General features: G+C 40.8%; 1 protein-coding gene across 6 annotated transcripts in view; it reads right to left on the reverse strand.

Moving 5' to 3' along the window:
- The window catches only part of DAPK1 (death associated protein kinase 1), a 117619-nt gene extending 97396 nt beyond the window's left edge, over positions 1-20223 (reverse strand). Inside the window, exons 1-2 of one of the 6 annotated variants that reach the window (XM_005304301.5) lie at positions 20083-20223; positions 19126-19296 (exon numbers count right to left, since the gene is read on the reverse strand). In XM_005304301.5, coding sequence (XP_005304358.2) covers positions 19126-19187 — 62 coding nt within the window. In that variant the 5' untranslated portion in view covers positions 19188-19296; positions 20083-20223. Of the gene's footprint in view, positions 1-19125; positions 19297-19549 lie in introns of all 6 variants that reach the window. The other 5 variants (XM_005304299.5, XM_065550421.1, XM_065550420.1 and 2 more) reach the window with 5 other exon arrangements.
- Positions 20224-20611: the final 388 nt, after the last annotated feature.

The raw sequence follows: 20611 nt of genomic DNA on the forward strand, positions 1-20611 counted from the left end.
TTTAATCCTATCAAATTCTCCCTCCACACCCATTGTTTTTGCTACAGCTCTTAAAAAATTAAATTACAAATTCAGTAAAGAAGAGTTTATGGAGTTGAACTGCCTGAATAACTGACCACTTATTTCAGTGATCTGCTGAGGAGTTGCTCCCAAAAGGAAATCAGACAATAAGAAGAGGACTCTGCGTTACTTAATCTGACAGGGATGGACGTCTCAATCTTTTCCCAAAAATTAAACAAGAAACACACTATGTAAATCTGGCATTAATGGCCTGAACACTCTCAGATTCCATTGAATTCATTTCCAAAAGTCAGAAGGGAGGTGGGCTTTACAATACACGTAACTTAAGCAAGGACATTCCAAGATCAGGATGTGTAGAGTTAGCCTTATCTTCCTTCTGTTGTGCCTGTTAATTCACACTATGAAATGTAGGTATATGGGGGGGGGGGGGGGAAGAAAAATTTACCCGCTGCACAGGCAATAGCATGTATTTTGTTTAAATGCAGAAATATTGATAACTGAAATTCTCCACCCCAAACTGACAGTTTCAAATCCATTTAAAAGAAGTTATACCTAACTATTAAATAATTGCCACCCAACATAAAAAGAAATATAAAGAGTTCATTAATATGAAATTAATAATTTAGTTTAGCAGCTTGCATTCTAATTTTCTCTGAGACGAGATTTGAAATGACAGTCAGAACACCTCTTCCCTCTTCCCCACCCCCACGAAAAACTGGGAGGACAAACAAGGCCTAACCCCCATAGCTACAGCAGTACTAACAGGTGCCACCACAATACAGCTTTAAACTCAGCAGGGGCTGCTTGGTGGTAAAAATAGTCTGTTGTCACTGTGGATATTCAATCAATACTCTAGGAAAAATCATTGGCTCACCATTTATTTATTTAATTAATAAGCCTGCCACAAGCTAGCAACAGTTAATGATCTTTCTTGCTATAATTTATTCTCCACAATGTTAATAATCCTTAAATGTGTCACACTTGAAGAATGCCACTTATAGTAATGAATGGATTTGCATAGTGCCAATCTCTTTTGTAAACCAACTGAAAAACAAACCCTCGCTCACTGGGGCTTGTGCCTGGCACAGGTATCCAAACACACAACTTTACACAACAAATTATTTCAATCTGCCTTCCACAGCAGAAAAAAGAATTCTTGATTTGACTTACATGGATGCTACTAATATGCAGCTCAAAATGTAATTAGATCCTCAGCAATTTCCATAGCTTTGCGCCTCATTCATTGCAACAAAGAACGCAAGCTGTAATGTATGTGGAATCTGCTCCAATAAGTCTTTGACTTAACATATATTTTTAAAGATAGGTATGAAAAAACTCCTTATCCATAAATGGAAAGTAGGATCACTGCTGATCCTACACCAGCCAGTGTACCTAAAGCCTTTGAAGGGAGAAATGCACCCCAGCTTCTCCATTTACAAACATGTGTGTATGCACATGCGCATGCGCGCGCACACACACACACACACACAGAATGATACCCTGCTTATATATTTATTATTGCCCATTAATTCTTCCCTCCCCCCACATACTGAAGGGTTTTCTAAACAACATGGCCAATACTTTTCAGCGATGGTTGCCATCATCTTCCCCTCACTCTGGGCTCACTCTCCTCTTTCTCCTTGTTGATTGTCCTAGGTTTATGTGAGCTGAAATGTTAATTCTCCTAGTTTTATGTGAGCTGAAAAATCTGCACACCTTGATTTTCCAGGTCATTAATATATACAGGGTGTCTATTAGTATACGACAAGACTGAATAGTCAGACAAGATGCAGGGGTCCATAGTACCAAGAGATGCTGCTTTTCATTTACCTCCCTCCTTTTGAAACCATTTACTATTACTTGAGCCTTGTACTAGGTCCTTGTTTGCTTGTTTTTATTTTTTAAGTCCAGTGGAGCATTTCACAGCAGACACCATCTTTCCTCTCCTTATACTAAAGTATTTTAAGGGATATTGTATTGAAACTCCTCCAGGAATTTTATTGTGACCACAAAGGAAAACGAAGTAGATGCTAATCATTTACTGAGTTGCTGATCCAAAGTTTTTAAAAAGTGTCCTGTGGAGTAAAGACATGCTGTCCAGAGAGGTAAGTGTTGACCATGACATTCCCAGCAAGTGCAAGAGAATGAGTGGGGTCTAATAGCTACTGGACCCTTAATAGACACTAGCTGCACACAGATCTCCTATCAAATGTAGTCTTTCAATAGACCATAATTTTTTTCAATAGACCACATGACTTGTTAAAGAAATGATGACCAGGGGCTTAGCTAAAAATATACAGGATCTTTTCATGATCACATTCTACTAAACAATTAGGACAAATCGTGCTCTTTAAAATTAGCTAAAGACAGATGAAGGCCAAGGAATAAGATGTGTGCACTGGGATAGAGGGGAAAGGGGAACAGAGGGATTTATTTTCACTCTCAGACACAAAATCCTTTGCCATCAGGAAAAATTATACTGTTGCTAGACCATTCTGGATAAAAAGGAATGTTTGTGTCACAAGGAAACTGGAATTCATGTAAAATTAACATTACTTAAAAGTAAAAATTGTGTATGAATTGAACAAATATTTTACCAAAGCATAAAATATTTTTACAGAAAAAGTGGAGCTCTTGCATTCACTGCCACGGTTTTCATTTTACTGTATAGTGCATTGCTTAGTGCACTGGAGATAATAAATAGTTCTGATAAATATACAGTATGTTCTGTTAACCAAAGAAAAATATACTTATTGCAAACGGGAGTTCCTTTTAACGGAGACCCGCTGAAGGGATAGTTCTGATATAAGATTTTCTACTTGCCTCTTTTCCTGTAATAAATAGTTAGAGCAGAAAAACAAAACCAAAGGGATACGGAAAATTTGATTTTTTGAAACTAATTAAATTAAATAATAACTAGTCTGATAAGATAGAGCATACTTTGTGTACCTATTTTTTAAAATAAGGTTTTCTGCTCCCCTTCTGAGGCTTATAAATGTCTTTCCATCAGGGTAGAGTCGGTGGGCCCCAAGAGAAACACCAAACATGCTGGTGCCCACGCTTTCCTTCCTCCCCACACACCTGCCTTGCCTGCAGTTTCAGATCTGCTGCTGCAACTATGAGTATAATGCTCTGTTGCAGAGGTTGGGGAACTCTAGGCATGAGTACTGTCACCATACCAGAACATGAGATGGGAAGTGCAAGTGACCATCAACATCATAGTGGAACTAGCTACACACAAGGGATAGAGGTAGTTTTCTCTCCCTCTCATCTCTCCACTCTCTAGGTGTTACTTGCAACAACAACAGGCACAACATTTTCAGATATATGATCTTTCAAGTTGGGGCATGTCTCTTTAAAAGCACATAAATATGACTTTTTAGAAAAGAGGAAAGTCAAAATATAAGAACTTACAACATATTGTTGCCTGAAGGATTAACCAATTTTGTTAAATTTCCTTATTGCTACTAAAAAAGGGATTTATTTAGTTGTGCAATCATTCTTCTAGCTTTATCTAAGACAGAGGCAATGTGTGATTAAATATTTTAATCAATTATTGACCAGCAAATCTTTCTCACTGAGGTCAAGGAAAAACTGCAGTTAATGAATCACAAATGAAGGGCCACTGGTTTCCTACTCCTTGTCCTTTCATAGAATCATAGAAGATTAGGGTTGGAAGAGACCTCAGGAGGTCATCTAGTCCAACCCCCTGCTCAAAGCAGGACCAACACCAACTAAATCATCCCAGCCAGGGCTTTGTCAAGCCAGGCCTTAAAAACCTCTAAGGATGGAGATTCCACCACCTCCCTAGGTAAACCATTCCAGTGCTTCATCACCCTCCTAGTGAATTAGTGTTCAAAACAAACCTGAACTGCTATTATTGCTTCATACATGTGTCAAAACTCACTGTGCCATAGAACTTAATAAGCATCCAACTAATGTAAAACAAAGCCTTCTGAAATTTTAATAGCGGGGGAAGGGGAAGAGAAAGAGAAAGGAAGAGGAATGTATCAGAACCCTATTGTGTAAGTGAATTTATCAAATACATAGTATGTAGAAGTCAGGGAGAAGAAAGAGGAGACATGATACATCAGTGGAACAAGTCTATACACACACACAGCTCTGGGCCACAGAAAACAAACTGAACCAAACCGACTACTTCTATTAGCTGCATAAGCAATTAAAAGGAATATATGACCCCTTATAATTAAATAACCATTCAACTATATTTCTATTATAAACAACATTGTCAGATCACTCCTCTTTCTGAAAACACTGAGGTCCAAATGTTCACAAACTCATGTGCCTAATCAAGCCAGTCATACACAACTCCCAATAGGTGTGTCAATCTCTACATAGGAGGTGGTACACTTTAACCTCATTTTTCAAACTCAAGTTTTTCATTCTTGAGCTCTGTGCCTAAGAAGATTTTTGTTTTGTTTTTAAAATGTTTGAACATAACCCAAGTAGCCGCTAGCCACTGGTGTGCTGATACCATTGCCTTACATGCTGGCCAATATTGTTTACTTGTACTTCTCCATCTGTCTGTTGTCTCTTGTTTTATACTTATATTGTGAGCTCCTTGGGGCAAATAGCATCTTTTTGTTCTGCTTTTGTACAGTGCCTAGCATAATGGGGTCCTGGCCTGTGCCTAGGGCCTCATGACACTACAGTAATACAAATATTAATAATGCGAGGGTCATGTTTCCCATCCCACTCAAAGAGGGAAGATCATTTAAAAATGGTTAAGCTTCCAATCAAAATTAGCCAGTCACTAGTGAGTTGTGAAGGCTATTTGACTTTTTTAAAAATCTTAAAAAGACTTTAAATATTTGCCAGTGAACCTGCCCAATAGAAAAATTTCTCCTTGTTTCAGTTAGCAATGACACCTTTGGTATAAACATGCCATTTTATTACTCTTGATAACTTTATAATTACCAGATTGATTTTTTTCAAACATAGCTTGATGTTTAGTCCTTGTTAAGCTCTATGAAACAAGCCATGCTCGAGGATTTTAGTATCATGGGTGTAATAATGCAACTATATTCTATTCACCCAACACAAAACATGGCAGCGCCTTTTCCCCCTCCAAAGTAAACAAGGTAGATTAACATGGATACAACATTCTAGCAAGGATCTATAGTTTATGCTCTTCACCAGCTAAAGAACTTCCTTGCTTGAGCATGGCAGGTGAATAGGGTACATGACTGCTATGTAGCAACTCATGAGGGAAAAGAACTTAGCCCAATGGTTTTTAACCCTTTCTTCATTTGCGGCTTTCATAAGCCGTGTAAAGATATAGTCTTGCATAAGTGAACTGTTTCAGTAATTTACATAACTATCATCAGGTCCAATTCCACTCCTACTATTTTCCAATAAGGTTATTATAATGCAATACAAATGTAGCTTTTGGTCAGTTTTAATTGTATGTCAGTATATTGAAAAAAGCAATTTAAGAGGTTTAACTTGTGAAGTTAAAAATAAATACTGTAAAGTAAATACATCCAATAATTGGTAAGAGTAATGTTTAACCTTTATTAATACAGTTTTGGGGTAGCTCACATGAAACAGAAATAAGATTTACACATATACAACAAAAAACAACATGAAATATCAGACTACCTACACTGTTAACATTCTATAGTTATTTCCTCAAAAAACGTTTCTAACATATTGAAATACCATCCGTTGTCTTTAAGACATGTACCATCTTGGTGTAAAAAAGAGAAAACATCCTGCTTATCTGTTCCATCAATTTCAAAGAGCTTTGGATCTGGCCCTTAGTAAATATGTGATGAAAAAATTAAAAAAAAGCAGTACATGCTGTATTATAACCTTGTATGAGACGTTCTGTCTTCTAGATACCATTCAGATAATGAATTTAAAGTATGTAATATTTGTCATTCTTACAAAGTTATGGGTGTAGAAAAAAATGTATATTAGGGAAATGGACCCCAAATCTGCAAACACTTACACCCACACTTCATTTTACTACTTTGAATAGTCCCAAAATTAAAAGCACTATGTAACAGCTAGGCACTATTATTACTACTACTCAAAGTAGTAAAATGAAGCATGTGTGTAGGTGTTTGCAGGATCAGGGCTATAGTACGTCATCACATAATTAAAGAAAGCAATGCAACACGCAAAGAGAAAGATAAGGTGGTATATTTGAACCTTAATCTTTAAACTGTTGTTCAAGGAGTGCTTTGTTCACACCAATCTACTAAGTGTGTATTCTGTATTATATATCATATTTTAAAGAAATTAGCACTTCACATCCCATAAAACATTCAAAAAGGGAAATATTTTTAAGTGTCATGTTAACAAAAAAGTGTGTGTGTGGGGGGGAAATGCACATGAAGCATATCTGACTCAAAACAGAAGACAGTGGCACAACAAGGAACTTGTGGTGAAGATTTGTTACACCCTTTTTAAGATGTTTTGTTTTTGGAAAAGGGAAGCAATGGCACAATAAGTATTGCTGTCTCTAACTTCATAAAGAAAGAGTACTTGAAGAATCTACCTCAAAAAGTCACTTTTATAACAATGGGTCCAGAAGTGGATCAGTTATGGAATGGCTGTTGGATCCATGACCTGGGGAGGAGGATTCTATTTAGGGCACCAGGTCGCTTATTATATAACTCTCGCACTGCCCACTACTTCAGGACAATGAAGCAGACAAAGGAACAGCTTATCTCTTATTCCACCCCCTCCAAATCACACCCTCACCAACCTTTAAAAAAAAAAAAAAAAAAAAGACAGATAGCCTGGGATCTACTGGTTGGTTGGATGGTAATAAATATACATGTAGTGATTATACAGCACTTTTGGGGTTTCCACATTTCATGGGGACAGACACCAAGAACACAAGTGCAGTTTATACCAGGTTTGAATTTTATTTCTGTTGCACTTTAATGCTGTCAGGATACTCCATTAAAAGTTACAATAATTTGGTTAAAGATGAGTCTCCTTAAGATTACTCTCTAAGAAATTTTTATGTCAATCTTCAAAAGCTCTGAAAAATGAATGAATACTTATGACAGAGCTTGAATAATTTACCAGTCACTTATTAGCCAGAGGACTAGACCCGCCAGCCAGAGGGGGATGTGAAAGATGGGTGTGCAGAGGTTTGTGTGCTTACTGCTCATAGCTTTCCCAAACAGTAGCAGAGTGAAACTGATGAGATAGTTTTGCACTACTTGCAGAACGAACAAGACATAGCTGCTATTCACAACCCTGGGGCAGCACTGAAAACTATGATCCAAGTAAAAGTTTTTTATACTGAGCACAAAATGATGGCTTAGGCCCATTTTTTCCCTCCATGGAAAACTTCTCTCTTACTAAGTAATCAGTCGGTTAGTGTATTTTTTCCAAACACTTACTTATGATGCTAAATGCAAGAACAAATTGACCAACCAACACAATTTACAAAATCCACTGCAAGAAACAGAAAATGTTTTGCTCTCAGAGATATTTTGTTCTTGGTTTAAACAAATCACCTATATGGAACATAAAAAACAATTGCAAACAAGGCATAGTCAATTTGTCACAAATACCACACTGAATGCCTACTATATTAGCAACTTCCCTGCATAAGTTATGTATTTATGAGCTGTTAATTACAACCAACTAATTGTCTGGCTCTTCCACTCATTAGGTCTTTATTTACAGAATGCTCATTGACAGATGAATATGACCAGTTTGGGATTTTTTTGTTTATCCTTAATTACTCCCCAATCCCCACATGAAGGAATCCTTGTCTAGCTATCCTCCAGCTGCTCTGACCTGGAAAACATACTCAGACTGTTCAGTCATGGCTCTGAGTATCCAGAGCTAACCCCACACTCAGATTGTATCTGTCATTTCAGAGCACTTCTTTTATACGGTCTCTAATTGGCCACAACCACCAAAACATTCACACAATTTACTTAGGACAGCAGGCAGACATGGTAGCTTTGGCCAGGAGTGAACACCAACTTACTCATCATTGGCACGGAAAGCGATGTGAATACTACACTTCTAAAGAGATAGGAATGAGGAGGAAGAAAAACCATCATCTTTATACATGCTGTTTTGGAAAGGTTTAGCTATTCTGTTAACACAACAACAACTAGTGCAATACATGCATAAAGAAATAAAATGATCCAGCTCCCTATACTTCCATCTGCTGTGATGCATGGAGAGAAACACAGAAGAACAGCAGAGAAAAGCCCAGAAAGCAGTAACAGAGAGTTGCCTTCCCTTGGCATGCTCTCTCGTTCCTGGGAGCCTGCAGGAAGCTCCATTCCATCACAGGGCCGCCCAGAGGATTCAGGGGGTCTGGGGCAAAGCAATTTCAGGGGCCCCTTCCATAAAAAAAGTTGCAATACTATAGAACACTATATTCTCGTGGGGGCCCCTGCGGGGCCCGGGGCAAATTGCCCCACTTGCCCCCCCCCCACCCCCCACTGGGTGGCCCTGTTCCATCCCCATAGCAAATCTGTACAGATGGCCTAACTCCCAGGGAGGGATGAAATGCAAGACATGTCCAGGAATATACTACCATACTATGGGAGTTAAGGCTCCAAGAAGCAGTATTAACCGCCATTCCAACATGTCCACTGTGTGTGTGTGCTTGTGTAAAAAAAGTGAGGAGGGGATATGGTGCAGTGGCGATTTGGCAGCCACACATTCCTGCGCCTCCAGCAGGTGTCATGATGCTCAAATTAAGTGCTTTTGATAAGCATTAAAATAGCTATTTAAAAAAAATGGTTTCACGCTTAGGATTTGGTATTAGACTCCATCACTATAGCAATTAGGAAAAAAACAAAAACCAAGAACTCATCTCCAGTAATGAAGTCAGTATGAAGTCAGACACAACAACTTCACTAAATTGGGTGAAATAACATGGCTGCAACTGACGTCAAAACAGAATGGGATATTATCCTATTGAGGTAATAGCAAAATTAAGTTCCTTAAATGAAACTATCCCTGTGTCACAAACCCTATATGTTTAAGCAGGGAGGTTTACAACCGGACCTTATGCACTGATTAAATGAAACCCAGGAGAGTCCTAAATTTAAGAACTGGGTTTTATCCTGTCATTTTACGCTATATTTTTTAGTTAAAGGTTAAATTAGCAATTCTTGTTGCTCTTGCAAATTGAATACTATTGCCTGAAGCAAACATTTTCCTTCTAAGGCCTTTCTCCTGCAAACAGTTGTTCATTGAGTTCAGTGCCTCTACCCAAGTCACATTACCCACAGCCCTAAGCGTTTCAGGTCCTAGCCTTTAGACTGTAAGCTCTTCAGGTGTGAACCATGTTTTGCACACTTTAGAAAATATTTATTTAGATTTAAACAATAAACATGCACACAAGAGCTCTACGCACCCTAACAATTAATTAGGCTCCCAACCACATAACGTTGACCAGCGGGGGTGGGGGGGAAAAAAAACACATACAGATAACAAGTTAGTTCAACCAGCCAACAAAACAAAACCAAAGCCAGCCCATTTGGCTGATATGGGATTGGAGGCTTTCTCTGTTGAAGAACAGCATCCTCTTCCCTTCCATGGAGTCCCTATTGATGGTGGGGTGCAGGGCCAGGCTGCAGGTTCTAGCGTGCAATAAAACCTGCGCTTCAAGGACTAAATTCTGCTCGCCTTATTCACATAAATAGCCCCAGGGAAATCGATGGATCTACATGCACAATGAATTTAAGCAAAAGAACACGACTGGCCTTAAGACTGTAATATTTATATTTCTTCTGCCACCCTCTTCTTAGCCCTCCCCCACTTATAAACAGGTGTTAAGTAAAAGCTAACATATTGCACCATATGGCAAACCCATAATCTAATCCTGATTGCAATTTGAGAGAGTTTCCATGTAACTGTTTCCAGCTTCTCCTTCCCTCATAAGAGAAGAACTGCCTGAATTCACATCCCTCACTGGTAGCATACACAGTTTTTGCAAGCTTGCTTGGATGCCTAACCAAGCCAGAAAAAAAATCTGTTCAGTATGTGCTGCATAAGCAAAAGAAATTACATCCTTGAGCATCTGCAAGGAGAGATATGGATCCTTAAAAATACAAATTAATGAAAGTGCCAGTGCGTTACTAACACACCAGTTCCTGCACTGATTGTACTTCATGGAGCCAAACCAAGAAAAATAATTCAAAGACATTGTTATCAGCTCCCTGAAAAGTTTAAATTTGCAAAGGTTCACATATTTAAAATGAAGTGGTAGAATAAGCAGTATGTTGTGGTTTTAATTACACTGCATAATAACAGACCAATAAAGCAGATTTTTTTTCCTTCTGTGAGAAATAAACTAAACAGCACCACCAAGCAATTATTTCTGAAAACCCTCTGCACCTCTTGTGACTTTCACGTAGCTACACATCAACACATTTTATAAGGCAACAGATTATCAACCAGCAGTACTGTACGTTGACAGTCTAATTCAGATATCAACAGCTGACATCCACTACACAGTTTATTATTCACTTTTGAAGAAAAACCCATTTCCAGACACAGCTCAGAGGGATGGGGACGGTAACACACAAAGGACTCTTTCTATTCCCTTTTCCCTTGACACCATGATCTCAAGATTATACAGAGATTTCCTCCCCACTCCCACTCACAAAACTACGGGGCCCAATCGATAGCAGGAGGAGCGGGTCTTTCACTTGCTCAGCCACAGAAGATGGGCACAATATAGAGCAGTTTAACATTTCTTCTGAGCTATGACACCTTCTCAGAAGGTTGATTATGTGAACAATATTTGTATACAAAAACATCTGAAAGGTTCTAGGCTGTAACTTGAGTTTAGAACCTTCAGGCTAGCTAAAGCAAAGCTAAAACCTCTTGCTATAATTAACACTTATTTCATTGCTAAAGTATTTATAGACTTCTTTCTTAGAATTCCCAGATATCATTCAATTTAAGGTAATACAACAGTACTAGCAGACAACAGTTGTATTACAACAAGAATTATCCCACAGAAACAGAGTATTCTACTGATGTTTAGGTTATGTAAGTACTACTAAGATGCTTACAAGACATTTTTTCCTTATTACTTGCATATATAGACATATTCTATGACTTCTGGATTTAACCATTTTGGCCACATAGAAATTTTTAAGGTTGGTACATACGTACGTATCACTTTTAATACGTAACCAGAGAGAGGCTACAAAAAGATTACACTGCAGGAGAACTCAGAAGGGTAATTTCTCATAGCTAAAAATTTAAGACTTTATATGTAATGTTATCTTGTAGCCTTCCTACATCATCTCTCACATTTCTCCTTTTTATTTCTAAATTAACTTAGTGTTTTTTCAAACTGCTTTTTAATCTAGATCACAGTTACATTATAACTAAATATTAAAAAAAAATCCCTTTGGCACAACAATTTTGAGCTAGTACTATTACTATGCAATTAAGATAAACCTGACAGCTTTGAAGGGAAGAAGCAAATTTCTCAAAGGAATATCAGATGTTACAAATTTCTAGAGGGAAAATAAGTGACATTGCCTGCACAGTTTCTGTACATCAACCTGTTAAGAAGAGTTTCCAATTCTCAAAACCATCACTGAAGGTCAAACTCTATTTGTTAGCAAAGCTTAATCTGTTCAAATATCCTTTCACCATGTTCCGAATAAGAGAATGCAATATAGTTACTATAAGCCAATACTCAGGAGATGGACATTCTTTGCATTTTTAGAGAGGAATATTTTTGAAGATTTGCACAAAGCATGTATCACTAAAGGAGATATTTGCCTACTTGTAACAAGCAAACTAACATCACAAAAAAATTTGTTTTCACACTGTCTCCAGAAAGACTATTTGCTCACATTACTGAATACAAAGAGATAAAATAGTGTCTTCTTAGGCTACCTCTACACTAATAGTGCTACAGTGGCACACTGCACTGATGCAGCTGCGCCACCGTAGCGCTTCTGGGTACAATACTCTAAGCTGTCGGTTTAATTACTCCATGAGAGGCAGTAGCTATGTCGATGGGAGAGTGCTGTCTACACCACCGCTTAGCTCGGTATAACTTACATCGCTCAGGGGTGTGGATTATTCACATAGGGATATGGTTATACTAAAGTAAGTTCTAGTGTAGACAAGGTCCAGATGTGCAAAGAAAACACCACGATAAATAGACAACTACTTGTTTTCTTTTTCATCACGTAGCAGACTGAAGATAAGGTTATAGATAATTCATCAGTGACTATAGTGAAGTTTATCAGACATCTTGGGTAAATTAAAAATAGCAACAGTCAGCAGCGATTCCTCCTCATTTCATGAACCAATGAGCACATATAGCCTGATTTTCAGACACACCAAGGACAGACAAATCTAACCGACGTCAATGAGACGGGCAGACACTCAGCACATATCTGAATCACACCCATACCTTCTTGGGAGTTTTAAATCTGAAGTATTTCTTTTTTCTGACCAGCAAAGAATTTTTGGTTTGTACATTAAATTATTAGAATGATACACTGTTTTTCTCCAGTCTTCCCCCCCCCCCCGGGGGGGGGGGGAGATTTCCTAGTAGATGCTTATTAGGCACCTGCCACTTTATAACTTTAATCCTATTACTTTTTAAAAAATATTTGTTTTATTTTAAAAATTATTGGGATTAAAAAAGCCTTCATGCACAAGGAGTATTCACAAATTCGTGTTTGATAACTATAAAGTCTTATGAAATAAATCTTATTTAAGTTATTTTGTCAGGTTTTTTTTTTGTAACATATTGCAATGCCAATGCAGTTTCTCTCTCTGATCTAGAAAAAGAAGTGACATTGTAACAATCTAAGGCAGGGGTCGGCAACCTTTCAGAAGTGGTGTGCCGAGTCTTCATTTATTCACTTTAATTTAAGGTTTCGCATGCTGGTAATACATTTTAATGTTTTTTAGAAGGTCTCACTCTATAAGTCTATATATAATATAACTAAACTACTGTTGTATGTAAAGTAAACAAGGTTTTCAAAATGTTTAAGCAGCTTAATTTAAAATTAAATTAAAATGCTGATCTTAAGCCGCCAGCCTGCTCAGCCCACTGCCAGCCTGGGGTTCCGTTCACCTAGGCTGGCAGCGGGCTGAGCAGGGCTGGCGGCTGGGACCCCAGCTGTCAAGGGGCCGGCAGCCAGAACCCCAGACCAGCAGCGAGCCGAGCGGCTCAGCTTGCTGCCGCCGATCTGGGGTTCTGTCCACTGGCTCCTGCCAGCCAGGGTCCCGGCTGCCGGCCCCGCTCAGCCCGCTGCCGGTCTGGGGTTCTGGCCACCGGCCCCGCTCAGCCTGCTGCCAACCTGGTGCTCGGGGTGTGTGCGTGTGTGTGTGCGCAAGAGTCAGGGCATGGGGTGTGGGGGGGCTGGGTATGTGTGGGGAGTGCAGGAGTCAGGGCAGAGGGCTGGGGGCATGTGAGGGGGTGCAGGAGTCAGGGCATGGGGTGAGGAGGGGCTGGGTATGTGTGGAGGCGTCAGGGATGAGGTCCTGGGGGGGATGCAGGGAGCTGGGGTGCAAAGGGGGTGCAGGGGTCAGGGCAGAGGGGTGCTCCCAGCCCCCTGCCCTGAGCGGCTCACGGCTCCTACCCCCCTTCCCCGCCTCCTTACCGGTCTGAGCAGCGAGGGCGCTGGGGCTGCTCTTCTCCCCTCCCTCGCAAGGGCCATAGGCAGCAGGGAAGCAGGGCTCCACGCAGCACGCTGGGGGAAGAGGTGGGGGAGGGGGAAGCTTGGCTGCCGGCGGAGCCTGCTGTACAGCAGCAGCCAGTAGGAGCAAACTTGCTTCTGCCCCCTGCCTCCGCCAGAGAGCGCAGTAGGCGGAGAAGAGCAGGCTGGGTCGGGCAGGATTTTTAATGGCATGCTGCTGCCTGCCAGGGTCTGGCTCAGCCCGCTGCTGGGGTTCGGCAGCGGGCTGAGCGGGACCCTGGCAGGCAGCAGCGTGCCATTAAAAAAAAAAAAATCGGCTTGCGTGCCATCTTTGGCACGTGTGCCATAGGTTGCCGACCCCTGATCTAAGGGCTTGTCTACACATACAGTGCTGCAGAGTGCGTGTGGTGAAGATGCTCTATAATGACGGGAGAGAGCTCTCCCATTGGCATAATAAAACCACCTCTCCCGCTGACATAGCACTGGCCACACTGGCGCTTATATCGGTGTAACTTATGTCGCTCGGGGAGGATGACCACACCTGAAGCCTGGGCTACACTGGGGGGGATCGATCTAAGATACGCAATTTCAGCTACGAGAATAGCGTAGCTGAAGTCGACGCATCTTAGATCAACTTAGAATCACTTACTTTGTGTCCTCACAGCGTGGGATCGACGGCCGCTGCTCCCCTGTCGACTTTGCTTTTGCCTCTCGCCGAGCTGGAGTTCAGCAGTCGACGGGAGAGCGATCGCGGATTTACACTACACGCGATAAATCAATCCTCGATAGATCGATCACTACCCGCCGGATCGGCAGGTAGCATAGACATACCCTGAGTGACATAAGTTATGCCAACATAAGCTGTAGTGCAGACATAATGTAGCTTTTTTGGGAATTTCAGAAAAAGTCATTATAGGACAATGCACCAAATCACACCCAATTTAGGTAAATAGGGATCTAGCTATAGCTGTACTCTTGTTTTGGTAAATTGTCACTATAATTAATTAACAATACCTCTGGTATTGAAACAACTTCCATCAACAAAGACAAGCCTATATTTATGGAGGCAAACAATTCTGATAAGTCCATTATTAAAGTTTGATCGGCAGTCCTAAAAAAAAAAAAAAAATCTCATAGTAAGCACGCAATAATTTGGCAAACTCATACACCAACAAATGCATTGGAACTGGATAAAAGTAAAGACACTACAGAAGAGTATTTAAAATGCATGGTCACACAGCTTGCAACTGCAGGCAGAATTTAAACGAACAGAAAAGCTTCAGTAAATGTGTTGCTCTTTCACAATAATCTGCATCCTAGCCAGAACTGAATCTGCATCAGCCTTATGAAATGTCATGGTTAGATGATTGATTACTATGTTGCTTATCCCTTATACAGATATCATAAGCAAGCTTACTTAAATTTGTATTAGAGAAAAAACTTTTGTCTCAGTAATGCAACATTTGCAACAATTGAGAGCAGAGTTTTTTTAATAGAAGTTTCTGATAAAAATAATAATTGATCTGGACGTCTCCCAAGATTGTTGTACATGTACACATGCTTAGGATAATACCAGATTAGCTAACACGCACAGGAATAAATCATGTACAACTGAGACAATTACAGGGGATCCCATAAGTATCAATACTTCTGGGGTCCTTTATTTGCATTTCCCCTCCCCCCCAGGATAAAAATACACCAGTAGGCTGATGAAGCAAGTTTACTATTCTTGGGTAAAGGCACTGTGGTCAGTAGTAAACAAACTAAGAAGTGTTTCTTCTGCCAGGCATATTGCTATTCCTTACATTAGCTTAAAACATCTATGGATTTTATGACAAGCCAAGATGGTTTTAAATTGAAACTAATAAAGGAGGTTTAACTTATGCAATGCATTTAGCAATACATTTTTAATGGATCTTCCTCATTAAAATAGTAACACAATTTTTATTTTGTAATACTTCTGACAATAACTATCTGATAAAAAGGAAGAATCAAAGTATTTTACAAGTAAAAATAGAACACTGAAAGAGTCCTTAATTTCAAACTCATTCAATGAACCTGAGGGCGTCTGTACAGTGCCTTCTCAAAAGGTGTTAGAGGTACTTTATGATCCATATAAATAAGCACACCATATTCCACTTGGACTATTAAAGTGAGTGCATTCATTCACCTACCTTATTTGTGACTGCCACACACACTACCTCTAAATAAGGGGAGAAATGGGGTAGCTTTGCAAGACTACAGCCTCCAGCCCTGCCAACCCCCAGTGTTAAAAAACTATGAGTCAAGCCCCAGTCATATTGATTTAAAAATAATAAAAATGGGGTCGTTCCTATTTGCCTTCTGGTTTTTGATTCACATTTGCAAGCTTTTATTTGCAACCATGAGGCTGAAATCTTATTAAAAAAAAAAAAAAAAAGCTGAGATTCTCACATAACTCCAGAAACCAGCGTTATAAGCAGAAATGCCAACAATCTAGAGACTCATGATTAAAAAGACAGAAGAGTTGGCAACACTGAAAGTAGTACAGATCTGGGTCTCTAGGAGGTGATGGTGAGGACAAAATATTGGATAATCAATTCTTATTTTGTCCCATCTAAATAATAAATGTATTTTCTTATTAAACAAAAGTGCTGCAGTGCTTTTATACCCTCTACCACAAAACGTTCTAGTCTATTTTGACCATAAGTATGTTTTAATGTAAACAAATATAGTTGAAGTTTTTGCATACAAGTCCTAACACCGGATGATGTTCCTTCAACCAGCCCTGTTTTATTGCATTTAGTTTAGGTTACCCTCAAATTTAGTTTTTAAAAATGTAATCCTCTAATTCTTAAAGTATGATTGCAGGTAGACTGAATGCTAAACGATCATTTACATACAGAAAAGTTAGTGGCAGTATGCAATATATAGCTGAAAAGTAGATAAAAATGGTAGCATGAGGTTAAAAATGGACAATGTCCAAATTATTTTGTAAACAAATTCAAGTACCTAATTAGTAGCATCTTAATAACTGCTTTTTTTTAAAAAAAAAAAAAAAGCATGATATTAACATTTTGCATTTCTCTCTGCTTGAACAAAAAAAGAAAGAAAGTTAGTTTCACTTTTAGATACTCAAGCTGCAATGTTTGGTTTCCAAGTACTGTAAGGAAAGTTCATTTTAAAATACAATAATTTCCCTGGGAATTAAAAAATGTCCTAGAAATATTAACTTTGTCTTACATTTCGTACAAAATAATCTGTATTTGGGACCAGATTTTATGGTCAGAGTTTCCCTTTAAAGTAAATGCAAGGAGAACTGCATATTTACCTGGATCATAAAACTTCCCTTGATTGGAGGTTAGACCTTGCTTTGTCCCTGAAAAACCTTTACAACAAAAACCTGATAGAAATCTAGGAGCTCCAAAAGGTTTTATTGTGGTGTTTAACATTTACTGTGACTATGTAAATTTCAGTATGTGAAGTTTATAAATTAAACTAGTCCATGCTACACCCATTAATGTCTTATTTTTACTAGCCCTGATGGTTACAGCTCAATGCCAGAATACTTCACATGTTCTTGCCAAAAACCACAGGAATCAAGTCAAGTGACTTAATTCAGGCCACACATAATATTTAGACCACACACACTTAACTTATCAGAAGTGCACGGGTTAGCCTCACATAAGAGCACATTTTATGCCTTTTAACGTAAAAGGTATTTCTATTTACGTAATATGGCCAAGCTCTCGTGCACACAATAGAATGAATTAAACAGATTTGTTTTTTTTTAAATACTTGCTTATATATATATATATATATATATATGGCCAGCATTAGATGCTTCTGAGGAAGGTGTATCCCCCAGTAAGCAGCTGTGGGATCATTTCCCTCACAGATTTGGTTTCATCCTGGTCCCTAATAGTTAGAGATTGGCTTAAATCCTGCAGCATGAGGTTCAATATACTTTTCAAAATTTGTTAGCACTACCTAACTGTGAACATGTTTGTTTGTGCATACAGAGTACATATGTATTCACATTGACATAACCAGGTTAAGTTATGCCCCTTGCAAAATTTACATTTAAATTGTTAATATTTTGATACTAAAATTATACAATATTTACTCCATATTCACTGGGCCATTGACAACAAACTTAAAAAAAAAAAATCCTGCAGTTCACAAAAGACAAAACACAAAAAGAACCCACACACAACTGACTTCATTTAACATTAAACTGAAGGCTCTTAAAAGTCAAAGAACACTACAAACACTAGCCAATGGTTTGGGCTTGGTATCAAAAAGCTGTGGCAGAAGCTGTGCATTTAGTAGCATTCAACAAATAGGCTTTATATAGACAGTGTTAAACCTACAGCTCTTAACTACTATAAGTCTCCTGATCTGACTTTTTTTCACTTGGAACAGAATAATTAAACACATATGCCTTGAATCTTCATTAAACAGAGAACAGTTAAAAAAATTAGATGGATTCTCCCATATCTTTATATGCAGAGTACCATTTTGATTTTAGTAAAATAATTAAAGATCACATAAGATATACAGAGCTTCTAAAATGCGAAGTGTATTTCTCTCTATATACAAACAATATATTGCAATTTAAGTTACCTGTTTGACTAACAGAAGTCAAAGCACAACACAAAATTATTTGAGATCCCTAGTTAAAATCTCACACATATACACACAGACCGTTAGATATATAAATATGAAGTTAGAAGTTATTAAATTAGCAACTATCAAGTTCTAAATTCCTATTAGTTTGAATTATTTAAGACAGTAACATATGATTGTTTAAAATCACATTCCTTATTTGAATTATACCTACTAGAACACACTGGTATCTTAAAGGAAATAAGGTGGTACAACATGACTATGTATAGGAACAAGAAATTAAATCTGCATGCATTCTCTAGACCTAGGTCAATACATTTTGCTTTAGTCCATAATAATGAATTTTTATATGCCATGGAAGTACTACCAGTACCATTTGGAGTCCCTTAACCTATGTTGTATGATCACCTCATTTTACTGTATTCACACTCAGGATATTTCTACCCTACAGCCACTACAGTGGCACACCTATGGCTCTGCAGCTGTGCCACCGTAGCGCCATAGCATAGACACTTTCCACATTGATGGAAGGGGTTTTTCTGTCATTGTGGGTAAACCACCTCTCCGAAAGCCCAAGCTAGGTAAATGGAAAAATTCTTCTGTTGATCTAGTCAAGTCTATATAGGAGGTTAGGCTGACCTAACTACATTGCACAAGGCGCAAATTTTTTCACAGCCTGAGTGACGTAGCTAAAAAGCTAGGACCAAGCCTCACACACAAGCCCCCCCCCAATATTATAATACTATTAATAGGGATATTAATCACGAGATTCCTTTCACAATTTATGATGGTTATTGGCCAGCTTAACAGTCATTCACAAACACACTGTACATTCTTTCAGCACCTACTGTACCTGCCAAGTTCTTCTCCAGTCTCATAGTAATCATCCAGGTTCTCCTGCCTGAAGACAGTCATGATAGCTGTCACCCTTCAGAAAAACCCAGCCGACTTCAGCACTTTTTCCTTCCAGCTCATCACCACATCTCTGTAGTATCCAATGACACTTCATGCACTACTGTGCGCCCTGGAGAGGGGAGAGGTAGGTGAGCGCCTGGGTTTGTAAGAGGGCGGGTGGTGCATATCACACACACAGACTGACAGTAGCAAATCTCCCAGCTAAGGTTACACTGAAATCCCCACGGGGATTTAAGGGATTAATCACAAAGCGCGTGTGGCCCTGAATCCCTCGCTCTGCTCCGCGCAAACCAGAAGGGGCCAAGCCCCGCGCCCTCTCCCACACTCCCCCCGTGCGGAGCTGAAGAAGGAAACCTACGAACCGCGCCTCCTAAGCCCCGGCTGTGCTGCGGGCACATGGGCAGGAGCCAGGAGGAGGAATGCAGCCTCCTCGGCTCTACCCTCTGCTTTCCCCCGCTCCTTCCTCCCCTGCGCCTTCTCCCGCCGCGGCACCCAGCTGCTCCCGGGCAGGCACTTCCCCGCCGCACGGCCGCCACATTCCTCAGTGACTCCCCCTCCGTTACCCGGCCAACGAGGACGTGCTGCCAGGCGGAGCCGCCGGGGCTACCGCGCCTCCGTACCCGCCAAGCTAGCAAAGGCGAGGGGCGAACCCGCCCAGGCGGCAGGGACTCCGGGCATCCCCGCGAGCCTCCAACGCACCTGATTCCCGGGCGGGGGACGACGCCTCTTGCGTCTAGCGGCAGGAGCCTCGGCCTTTCCGCACCGCCCAGCCGGCAGAGCTGCCCGAGGGGGGAGCCCCCCTCCCAGCCCAATCGTGGTGCGGCAGGAGGAGGGGACGCGGCCGCAGAGCCCGCAGCGCCGGGAGAACCAGCCCGCCTCCCCCAGCGCCACTCACTGCCGCTGCCGGGGGCTCGCCCGCAGGAACTGGGACGCGGCGCCGACCTCCCCGCTGCCCGGCGTTCGTTGGAGCAGCGCGCAAGGGAGCAGCGCAGGGCTGGGGAGCGGGGCTCCGCAACGCGGCCAATGAGAAACCACCCGCCACCCCCCTTCCGCCGCCTTCTCCTCCCCTTCTGGCCGCGGCCTGTCCCGGCTGTGGGGCGGGACCGCTGCTCGTTCACAGGTGCACGGCCAAGGTGCGGGAGGCGCCGGCTCTGGGGCCCTGACTCCCGGAGGGGAGCCGGGCGCTGGGGAGGCAATAGCGCGGTAGAGCAGGTTCCCTGCGGCGCAGCCGGCTGGGATGAGATACGGGTGGGACTGTGGAGCAGAAAGGACCCCCAGAGAGGACTGTGGAATCCCGGGGCGATTGAAGCGAGAGTCGGATCCCCGTGCTCGGCGGTGGCTGTTAACCCTCCCCTTTAATTCAGTGGCGGGGCTGCCCTTCGAATCAGCTTCTATGGGGCAGGTGCAGAAACCCCATAGAGAAG

Source organism: Chrysemys picta, chromosome 6, assembly GCF_011386835.1.
Source record: "Chrysemys picta bellii isolate R12L10 chromosome 6, ASM1138683v2, whole genome shotgun sequence".
Lineage (NCBI taxonomy): Eukaryota > Metazoa > Chordata > Testudines > Emydidae > Chrysemys > Chrysemys picta.